Source organism: Poecilia reticulata, chromosome 14 (genome assembly GCF_904066995.2).
Source record: "Poecilia reticulata chromosome 14, P_reticulata-male-v2, whole genome shotgun sequence".
Taxonomy (NCBI): Eukaryota; Metazoa; Chordata; class Actinopteri; order Cyprinodontiformes; family Poeciliidae; genus Poecilia; species Poecilia reticulata.
Window position 1 is genome coordinate 17,852,427 of NC_088843.1, and position 11,287 is coordinate 17,863,713.

The 11,287-nt window shown below is 43.6% G+C and overlaps 1 protein-coding gene across 16 annotated transcripts in view; it reads left to right on the plus strand.

Moving 5' to 3' along the window:
• auts2a (activator of transcription and developmental regulator AUTS2 a) overlaps positions 1 to 11,026 on the plus strand; it is a 359,733-nt gene extending 348,707 nt beyond the window's left edge. For 7 of the 16 annotated variants that reach the window (XM_008428205.3, XM_008428209.3, XM_008428208.3 and 4 more), the window contains 11 exons: positions 504 to 736; positions 1,666 to 1,710; positions 2,720 to 2,815; positions 3,813 to 3,884; positions 3,982 to 4,011; positions 4,668 to 4,739; positions 6,033 to 6,174; positions 6,286 to 6,387; positions 6,463 to 6,546; positions 6,667 to 6,916; positions 7,919 to 11,026. In XM_008428205.3, coding sequence (XP_008426427.1) covers positions 504 to 736; positions 1,666 to 1,710; positions 2,720 to 2,815; positions 3,813 to 3,884; positions 3,982 to 4,011; positions 4,668 to 4,739; positions 6,033 to 6,174; positions 6,286 to 6,387; positions 6,463 to 6,546; positions 6,667 to 6,916; positions 7,919 to 9,152 — 2,360 coding nt within the window. In that variant the 3' untranslated portion in view covers positions 9,153 to 11,026. The remainder of the gene's footprint in view (positions 1 to 503; positions 737 to 1,665; positions 1,711 to 2,719; positions 2,816 to 3,812; positions 3,885 to 3,981; positions 4,012 to 4,667; positions 4,740 to 6,032; positions 6,175 to 6,285; positions 6,388 to 6,462; positions 6,547 to 6,666; positions 6,917 to 7,918) is intronic. The other 9 variants (XM_081615290.1, XM_081615291.1, XM_081615289.1 and 6 more) reach the window with 7 other exon arrangements.
• The last annotated feature ends 261 nt before the right edge of the window (positions 11,027 to 11,287 follow it).

Here is an 11,287-nt window from a genome sequence, read left to right on the forward strand (position 1 = left end):
AACAAATGGGATACAGTTTTGTACAATCTGACAATAATAATAAGTCTCATTAAAAAATGTGTGCATTATAAAAGTAGGTCTTCTCTTGATGTGTCCACCAGAGGGCGCATTGACAGAGTGAATAAGTTATAGTTCAAAGTCCAATAAACAATTTTCCACAGAAGTATGATATTTAAATTGTGACAACCATCCATCCATTAATTAAATAGTTATTTTTAGAGCAAATATTTTAACAACAGAAATCAAAGCACGATTTTTTTTTTTTTTTACAAATATTGTATAAATCTGGCTCGAAATTCTGAACTTTGCATCTTTTAAATAACGTTTCATTACTGTTGTTGTTCTTTGGTCAGTTTGTGTTTATTATGCGTCTGAATAAAAAGTTTTGATTGATTAATATTCAAATATCAAGCCAAGTGTGTGTCCGTTTTCCTCCAGAAGCCTCTTCCTTAAAGTCACCCGATTAACGAACCGGCTCTTCCTCTCGACTCCCTCGTTTCCAGAACAAGACCTTCTCCGTCAGGAGCTCAACACCCGATTCCTGGCCTCTCAGAGCGCAGACCGCGGCGCCTCGCTGGGCCCACCGCCCTACCTGCGGACGGAGTTCCACCAGCACCAACATCAGCATCAGCACCAACACACCCACCAGCACACGCACCAGCACACGTTCACGCCCTTCCCCCACGCCATCATGCCCACCCCAGCACCACCCATGGTGCGTACCCCAACCAGAAATGTGAGGATAAGTAGAACACACCGTTGTTGGGTTCCAGGGTTTTTCATGCCTGTGTTTTAATGATTATGAAGGGAGGAGGGTGAGGGCGGTTTATGGTTGTGAGAGCAAAGATTTTACACCATCTGGACATGGTGTGCCAGCAGCGCGCTGCGGTGAGCTGTGGGGAACTGAGGGTTCCGAGTCGGTTTCTTCTATGATGACCATGTGTTCGCTACAGCAGCTCCTTTATTCTCCCAGAAAATCTTTTTTTCTTTTTTTTTTTTTTTTTACTGTTTTCTCTGGCAAACTCTAAAACTCCAGGCTTTGAATGCTGTTATTTTCTAAATTGGAAATAAGTTGCCCAAAGCATGTTAAGTTCAGAGCCAGCTTTCAGAACATAATACTCTTAATTCATTCTGAATTTAATGACATCATTTGGTCCCGTTTGGAGGTTTTCATTACTGGCAAATGTGCTGCATTAGAACCGCTGCTGTCTGTTAGGGACGACCACAGGCAATGGGTGCCTGACATAAATACTCACGCATTCATAACTGCGCGGCCCACAGAGCATGGGCTTGGCTCTAAAGATACCTCAAAGGCATCATGGCGAAGCCTCTGACAGCTAATGAGGCCATAAAAAGCCTCTTTATGGCCACAGTGTTTAGTCTCGACTGTGGAAATGTCCGCCCTGAGCCTGCAACCAAATGAGCGCCAGCCCACACTGGTTTACAAGGTCTTCACATGATCACAAGCAGGGAGAATAAAAACAGGCTGGCGTTGGGGGCGGTTAAACTCGAATCTTATTTCCCATCTTCGATCTTGTTTTGTTTGCATGTCCTTAGTTCTCGAATGTAGTTGGTGATGTCTGGAGTCCTGGTAACACACATGTGAACCGTTTGACCTCTCTTCTTTACACTTCTGTACTCAGCTCTCTTTCGTTTCTCCTACAGTTTGACAAATACCCAACAAAAGTCGATCCCTTCTACAGACACAGTGTGAGTTTCCCTACTGCCTGCTATCTCAGTGTGTAGCTAATTGTGGCTTTCCTGTCATGCCGCTGCTGCTGCTGTTGTCGCTCTGTGTGTGTGTGTGTGTGTGTGTGTGTGTGTGTGTGTGTGTGTGTGTGTGTGTGTGTGTGTGTGTGTGTGTGTGTGTGTGTGTGTGCGTGCACGTGTGTGTAGCTGCATTTCCATTGACTATTTAATTGTGCAGTTTGACTTTTCAAGTATAAAATCACTCAATGCGACAAAAGTGTTTCCAATTTCGATACGGCCTTAAAAACCACCTCATCCTAGTTCCAAAGCTTTTCATCCAAAAACAAGTTCTTTCAAAATTGTTGTGTTTCTATTAAGCAAGTTCATTTTCGAAATGTCATATTGCGCAGTGGAAACACAGCCACTGACTGCTTTTCTTTGCTGCAACATTTTATCCTTCAACATCGATGTAGTTGCGTCTTTTGAAGCAAAGCAGAAACCAGAGCATGAGATTTTCTATCTCTGCAAGTTGTGGATTATTTCAGGCATTCCTCTACCTTCATCTTTTTCAACGCACTGTTTTAAAAGCCAACAAATACTTTGAAACTTCCCTTGATGTAGCCACTTGCTATGAAAATCACTCAAATCCAGAAGCTATTGTTTGTGCAGCTCTGCTGCATCTCTTATGGTTAAAGAATGCAAACTGATGTACAAAGTGAAAAGTGATGCGTTTGACCAGAGCGGGGTGGAGTAAGTGGTCGATTAAACATCCACTGCTGAAAGATAATATATGTAAGCCTTTGGCTTACATATATTATCTTCTCTGCTCGTTTAAATCTAATGTAAACGAGCAGAGAAGAGTGTTTTTACATCAGTTGGTGAAACATGTCAGCAATCATGTTGAACCGTTTAAAACCGCAGGACTCCTGAGTTAATGACAGGATGCTGAATCTATCTGAATATTCACTGTTGGTTCCATCTCCTCACCCTGGTGGACCCGTCTATGAACCTTCTTTTTTCTCGTCTCCAGCTCTTCCACTCATACCCTCCAGCCATGTCTGGCCTCCCACCTGTCATTCCTCCAACTGGGCCCTTCAGCTCCCTGCAGGGTGCCTTCCAACCCAAGGTAAGACACCAACATGCGATACTTACAGGAAGGCCAATTGCACATCAAATTTATGAAAACGTCTAAAATGTTTCTATTTGTTTGCTTCCTAATATTTTTCTAGTCAGTCAAATTTATAGAGATGCACCGATCAGAATTTTATGGCCGATATCTCATCTTCTTTGGCCAAACAATTCAAATATTCCAATTCCTCCTTAAGAACTCTAACATAAGAAGACGCAAGAATGGCTTTCAAAAATATATTTCTACACTGGGGGCAGAGGTGACATCATGTTATTTGTGTGAGAACACAGATAAGGAAATTGTAAATATTAGCTTCTACAGCTGTATTTAGTGTTAGAACTTAAAATAGGAAGTTAAGGGTGTTTATACAAGGGTTTCAAGTATTCAAGCAGCTTAACTATTTTGGACAGCCTTGACCGCTAACTTTGTCGACTGTGATGCTTCGAGTGAATTTACCATTACTCTAAGATTCCCAAAAGCCTGCTAACATCTCCACATCCTGTTTATGTCATGACATAGAGGTCTGAAGCGCAAAATAATAAAATGTGGCAAATTAGCTATAGTCCATTCAGCCTTCCTATTACCTGTTGGAAGTCTTTCTTGCTCTCTCAACCTCTTGTAGTTTGAATGAGCCACAGAAATATCTTGGCATCCATCCTACATTTATCGCAAAGACTACAGCTTCATTTTGAAAAAACTTCTTGCATCTCTGAGCTTTTTCTGATTTCAATTTTTAAACATATTTCTGATACAAACAAAAGCTAAGTCCGTTTCGCATAACTCAAAAAATGTCGTCGGTGCAGTTAGCACGTAGGCACGATGCATTCATAGATTAAGAAAAGGTCAGACTTTTTGGATGAAAATAATCCGATTCTGGTCACCATTTCTCAATGCATCTCTCAGGGTTTTTTTTGTGTGTTTCCTATAAATTTGTCACAGCCTACCACAAATTACAGACAATCTAACCAATCAATCCACATCTTTTGCATTGCAGACCTCTAACCCCATGGACGTGTCCAACAGACCCGGGGCGGTGCCTCACACGTTCTTACAAAAGGACCCCAGGGTGAGAAAGTGTGCTGTGGTCAGAGTCATGTTTTAACACTGAATAATGTCACTATGGAGTCAGTTTGCATCTTCTTCTCTGTCTCTCTGTCCTGTAGCTAACGGATCCATTTCGGCCCATTCTGAGGGTGAGTCATGTCAGGCCTTGGATTGTTGCAAACATACCAACAGCCATTATACTTTAAAAGAGTTTTCTGATTAGGTTCAGACTGAGTGGTGGGTGGTATTAATATCAGATGTGTTTGGAGGTAAATGCAGAAATCTTTTTTTTTTCTTTTTCCCAATAATATGCTCAACATGAGGCCATGAAAAAAAGCCATAATCTGTTGTAATTGCCCCACCACCTTTGTTTTATAACCAATCTTTGTAATTTTGTTTCATGGCATTCAGTCTACAAAATGTGCATGGACTAAACGAGCGTTGCTCTTCCTTTGGAATGTTGTGTGCAACAAGTCGAACATAAAAAGAGTCCTTATTCAAGCAGATCTGAGTCGTGATTAAATTCTCAATTTGGAATATCTCTCCTAAAACAAAGGAAAGCTGCATCGATGTAAGTTGAAACTGAAAAGAAAGACTTGCATGTCGATTTATTCCTAAATTGTTCAACTCTGTATCAAAGCTACTAATTTTAATTCCTTACAGTGAGGTTAGAAATATCCTGTTATTCTTATGAAATAAAATCCCCAGAAAGGATTACTTTAAGGTTAAGTTTCCTGTTGGATGTTTTGCATGTTGTGGTTGTTTATTTGATGGGTTAGTGACTGTGTTTGTCTCGTGGTTACAGAAACCTGGGAAGTGGTGTGCCATGCATGTCCATATTGCCTGGCAGACGTATCACCACCAACAGAAAGTGAAGGTGAGAGATCATCTAACTCTCTCTGAATAGTTTCAAGCCACAGCTTTGATAGTCGTTGAACTGAAGTCAAATTCATGGTATAAAAGTCATCCTAAATGCCAGGTGAGACATGTCAGCTCTTTGCCACATTGGGTTTTGTCTGCAACTGGACCTTTTAAATGTTGGGTGGGCTGGCAATGCAACAAAACTTCATACTTCACACAAACAGGGTTCAGTTTTTAAACAACATGCTTGACTTTTATATGTCGTCAGAACTTACTTTTACTTTCGGTGCTTTGAGTCCAAACTGAACTTCGAAAGAAATCTTTTCAGTTTTCTGCTCCATCTTCTTGGAACCACTTGCAGCAACATATGAATCTAAAGGCGACGTTGTCACTAGGTGGTTTTTAACAATGTTCTTACTGATTTTGAGAAGGAATCATCTGTCTGTAAATGTTTTAACTCAGCAATCTTTTTACTCATTTATTAATGAACCTTTTTCTGTTTTGCTCCAGATGTTCTGTAAACTGTGTGCTGCTGCCAGGCTTCTCTTGTAAAAATAGATTTTCAATATAATGGGATTTTCCTGGTGAAATAAAGGTTAATAATAATAGTATTATTAATAATAATTGGACTTCAAGCACCTTTTGTATCCATTAGTGAGGTTTTGGCATAATGCTGGGTATTTGACTACATTGCTAATCAGAAATAATAAAGCTCAATTATGCTGGTTGGGTTTCCTGCCACGGACTTGACTTTTATAGTCTTGCTTAAATGTTTCCAGTTTTAATGCGTTTAGGATTATTGCTGTGTTGGAACACCTAATTGTGAAGTTTGAACCAGCTGTTGAGTTGAGGTGAAGTTGAAGAGTTTTTGTTGCCCCCCCAGCATGATGGTGCCACCCCCATGGTTGACAGTTGCTACAGCTGAGTAGGGCCTTCTCTTCTGCACTGCATCCTCTCTTTACATGACAATATAAAACTGGAAACTGTATTTGTTTCCTGTCTTGAACAACAACATAATTTGGTCTGATGGTGAAAACTTGGACGTGGTTGGGTATTCCGGTTATCCCACAAGCACACCACAAGTGGTTTTGGGGATAAATGAGGCTTGTCAGAGCCTCATTTATCATCAGCCCTGTTGAAGATATGCAGAGTGGGGTTACAAACCGGGTTCATGGCAAGAAAACAACCAACTTACATAAAGTCTACCATTTCTGAAGATGAGAGTGGTCATCTGTTCAGCCAGAAAGAAAACAAAGAAAAGAAAAGTCCAATCTGACATGCGTTTCTGTGTCGATCTGGCGTCTTCCAGCAGCAGATGCAGGTCGACCCTCACAAGCTAGACTTCGGCCTCAAGCCCGAGTTCCTCAGTCGACATCCGGGCCCCAGCCTGTTCGGTGCCATCCATCACCCAAGTGACTTGGCACGGCCTGCTACGCTCTTCTCTGCTGCAGGTCGGTCGTATATGTTAACAGTAGAAAGTAGCGTTTCTATTGCTTCAACTTTAACAACAGTCAGCTCCAAGTTGGTAACATCATGGTCTTTGGTCGTCTCTCCTTCCTCAGGTCCTACCCACCCTTCAGCTGCTCCCTTCGGCCACCCACCCCCTCATCCAGGAAACTTCCTCGCCCCAGCATCACACTTAGGCAAGAGGACTCTCCCCTTTGGTTTGTTCCAGGAAATGAAACATTCCCGTGTTAATTAAATGTGAAGTAACATGTTATCTCTGTGCCTCGCCACAGAGCCTTTCAATAGGCCGTCATCGTTTGGAGGACTGGGGTCTCTCAGTTCATCGGCCTTCGGGGGGCTTGGAAATCCAGCACTCAGTGAGTTTCAGCTTCGTGATGAGCAGTTTGCTACGACGCGATGCATCAGATACCGACACAGGAGAAAATTGTCGAGATACGCATTTAACTTGCGTTCTGTTGTGTTTTTTCCACGTGTTGAATCCCTAACAGCGGCCAACTCCGTGTTCGGCCATAAGGAGGGCCCCAACGCACCGCAGCACTTAAACAGCAGCAGCAACAGCAGTCACCAGGAGCCGTGGAACCGCCTCCACCGCACACCCCCATCCTTCCCCACGCCGCCCCCCTGGCTGAAGCCTGGAGATTCAGAGAGAAGCGCCTCAGTCAGCTCACATGAGAGGGATCGGGACTCTGATAAGCGGGACTCAGTTGGTAAAGACGACAAAGACAGGTGAGTACTCCAGAGATCTCCAACTAGTCTCCATTTCTTTATCTTTTGGGAGCACAAAAAGGTTGCAGTAAGAGCTAAATGGACCAATACTCATCAGTCTCATATTTCCTAAGAAATCACTAATAAACTCTACAAATGAGCCAACACTTTGCCCTAGTCATTGTCTCGTGACTGATGTCTTCAGATTCAACTCTTCTCCACTGATCTCAGCCTGAACAACCGTATGAGGTATTTAAAGGTGGGGTGCACCGATAAATCAGTCCTGATCTATTTGATTCTTTGATGATTGTCATTTTGCCGATACTAAAGGGTCTGTTTATCCTGAGCTGAACAGTCGATGTGCAGTCACGTGGTAGTGGACCATACGTATTCGGACACATATTTCAACAGCGCAGATCACCTCCTCCCGCTTCTGCTCATTCTGTTTTGCTGTAATGAAACGGTCACGGAAAGAGCGCCACACGTTTCTGCAGACAGCATCCTCCATGGTCAACAGCCTTGCAATTTCCATTAGCCATTTGTCAGGCTTATTATCATTGTAGATCTGGTGAAGAACCAATTCCTCATTGTGTCACAATGATGGACCCACCAGGTCACAGTGGAGTGAGCTTAACAGTAGTGACACAACTGTTGCCAACTTAGCAGCTTTGTTGCTATATTTGGGGACTTTACAGTAAAAAAAAAAAAAAAGGGAGGGGATGGCTGTATGGGCCAAAATCGGAATCGGCCGATCTAAGTTTTCTACAGATTAATGCACTCCTTCTTAGGCTGCTACCCCCGCAATCCGACCCCGGATAAGCAGAAGAAGATGGAAGGATGGATGGATAGTTTAAAGTGACCCAGATGAAAAACTGTCAAAGTTCCCTTTTGAGAAGTGTTGGCTTTTGCTATAGATAAAATGATAGGAATTTATCTAACTCTTTTTAAATAAGTGGAGATGTAATTATTTTTGGGATACTGTGCTACACGCTAATGAGGACGACTTCCTTTGTGTTCTTCTAGGGACTCGGTAGAGAAGCGGCAGCCAAGCCATCCATCCCCGGTCCCCGTCCATCCAATCAACCTCCTCAGCCACACCCGGCCCCCTGAGCACCATAGAAACCACCTGCCTCCCGCTTCTGGGGACCCTCAGAGGGACAAGGAGACGAAGGCCAAAGACAGAGAAAGGGAGCACCAAGACTCTTGGAAAGACAACGCAGATGACCACAAGCTCAAGGACAACCAGCACAGCGACAAGGACGCACCAGTCATCCATGATGGCCGAGTGTCAGAGGACAAGGTGCCCAGCAGGGGCACCACGTCGCCCTACGTTCGGCAGACCAGCCTGGAGCGTCCTAATGGTGGTCTGAGCAGGGAGGTCCTGGAGAAGAAGTCGGAGCTACCATACGAGCAGCAGCAGAAGAAGAACAATGAGATTAAAGTGAAGGAGGAGAGGAAGGAGGAGCACGATGGGGCAGCAGAGAGGATCAGTGAGCCCCCGTCACAGGCACCCCCCACTCCAACGCTTCACCCACCCTCCTCGGTGCCCATTCCAATGGGAATGCCAGGGGTCCACCCCATCAACAGCATCAGCAGTCTGGAGAGAACTCGTGTTGTGGCCCCCTTCATGGGTGCCAGCCCCCTTCCTGGGGTTGAGAGGTTCCCCTATCCCGCTTTCCACTGGGACCCAATGAGGGACCCTTACCGAGGTCTGGACATCCACAGAAGGGACCCTATGGCCAGGGACCTTCTGCTGAGGAACGACTCCCTGCATCGGCTTGCAGTTCCACGCCTTTACGAGGCGGAGCGCTCCTACCGGGACCGGGAGCCTCACGACTTCAACCGCGACCACGTCCATTCTCTGGTCCTGGAGCAGCGGAGGGAGCAGGAGCGCGCCCAGCTGGAGGAACGCGACCGTCTCAACATGCTCAGAGAGGACTACGAGCACGGCCGCCTCCATCCCCCAATGCACCACCCAGTCCTGGACGGACACCTTCCCCACCCCGCCCCGGGCCTTATGGCCCCGGGACTTCCAGGCATGCACTACTCCAGAGTGAGCCCATCAGCCGCAGCAGCAGCCGCTGCCGCGGCGCATCAGAACAGCATCTTAAACAAAACGCCACCCACAGCGTCGCTGAGCGCTCCCCCGCCTCTCATCCCGACCATGGGTGCCCGGCCCGGTTCCCCCAGACGGACTACTCCGCTGGCCACAGACATCAGGGACAGACCAACTCACAAAGACATTGAGGCGCGATGAGTTGCGTCGGCGTTCCCGTCAGCCCCGTGCCTCACCGTCACTAAACTCACACCCAGCACTTAGCTTTGGACAAAGCGAGACTGTAACATAGCTGTGAATAATTTATGTAGGCGGACGTGTCTACACGTGTTTTTGTATAAAACTAAAATGAAAAGAACCTTTTTCTTTTTTTTAGTTTGCTCCATGGTTTTGTGTGTTTATCCTGTATAGCAAAAGTGATGTGGAGTAAGACTAAACTTTGGAATGTACAGCTACTTTAGCACTGACAGTCATGTAGATAATGTACAGTCGCTGTTGCTCACTCTGTATGGATTGAAAAATCATGGTACAAATATGCAAAAGAGTGTTTCGAAAGCTTTACTTTGACTAAATGTAAATATAGGAGTATTAAGGCTTTGATTCAGAATGTGCTTTTCGCTATTTGTTTTCTTTTCAGCATGTTCCAGAGATACCCCACACCCCCACATACAACTATGCAACAAACGTCTGGGCTCCTGTTCTGAAAGCTGGCCTTCTCAGCACTGCTGATCGTGCACCAATAAAGGAAAACATGGCTGAATTCTCTTCACCACACAAAAATCATAGTGAAACACAGGTTTTAAATGGGACCTATTAAGCTTCCTTGATCAGGTTACGATAGGTCAGAGCATGCTCATTACAAAATCAAATAAAAAAAACAAAATCATTTCTAGATTAGGAGATTTTACTCTTTCAAAATGAGCTGTTTTAGGGACTCTTGTCACTTTAAATCCAAATAAGCTGCTGTTGGCCACGCCCCCTAACTCAATGTTTACACTCACAAGAGAAAATGATTGCAAACTGATGCGCAATTATACAACCATTCGTCTTTGAAAAGCAGAAATGGAGCCTCCTGCACAACCAACAATAGTACACCAAGTGGTTTCGAGATTGTAAGTCAAAAACAAAGCACTTGCCTTTTCCAGCAGCCATTGTACGGCCCATACTGTGGTAAAACCTGCTGATCAAACATGATGGAGGTCAGCTTGGGTTCTAGGTGAGGGCTGGGTCTGCTGATTTATGGCATTACATTCTGAAGGTTTATGAAATAGATCCTTTTCAAGACACCAAAAAACATTAACTTATTGCCAAAAACCGGTGCCTGGATGTTTTGTTTTTTAAGCACTTGGGCTGTTTTTATAAGTACAAAAACGTGAAATGTGAAGTTTGCATAATAGGTCCCCTTTAACTGCTCCACATTCTCGGATTCAACTAAATGATCATATTTAAGAATGATTCTATCATTGTAGTGACAATCTACATTCCTGTATTGAATCCTAAAGTATTTTCTTAAATGTAGAATCTCAATGAATAGTTTATCTCGTCTCCCATCGTTCTGGTTCTGTGGGGAATGCAGCCCAGTCAACACCAGGATGGCACGTTAGCCCAGCTGATGGTGTGTAAAGTACATGTTTTGGGAATTAAGTTCTGTTGGTCGGACAGTGTAATAAAGTGCTTTCCTAAGTTGTTGTACCTACAAATACAAAAAGACAAAAAAAGCAAGTCTGAGCTATGGGCCGTTCGTTTCTAACTCGCAGAGATCTATTTTAGTAGTTCCTGAAGGTTTTAGTTGTGCGCTTAAAAAAAAAACAAACTCTGTGATATGTTGTGCAGTGTTTTTTTTTTTTTTTATCTATTGATAAAAATGTCCACCAGAGCCATAGTGGTTAGTTAATGCGTAATGCAAAAAGATTGTTACCTGAGAAACTCTTTTGCTGTTTACCGTGTACAGAGGGAGGAAAAAAAACTTTCTAGCTCATGTACAAAAAAAATGAAGCGACTGAATCTTCAGCATGTTCCTCATTTAAACTTGTGATATGTAAATTGTGCCATGTTATTAAAAAATGTGTACTTTAGCCGTCTTTGAGCCATTTTGTCACGTTACAAGCCGTAACAGAAAATCTTCTGAAGTCACCCTCAATTAGCAGTGAAACCCGGAAAGTATTCACAGCCCTTCCTTTGTTCCATATTTTGTTGTTACATTATTACACATTGTATTAAATTAATCTCTCCTCAAATTTTTACACACTAATAACTAATGAAAATCTGGAATACATATTTTTGAGTGTACTGCAAATGTATTACAGATAAAAACCACAACCTCATTTAAGTATTCA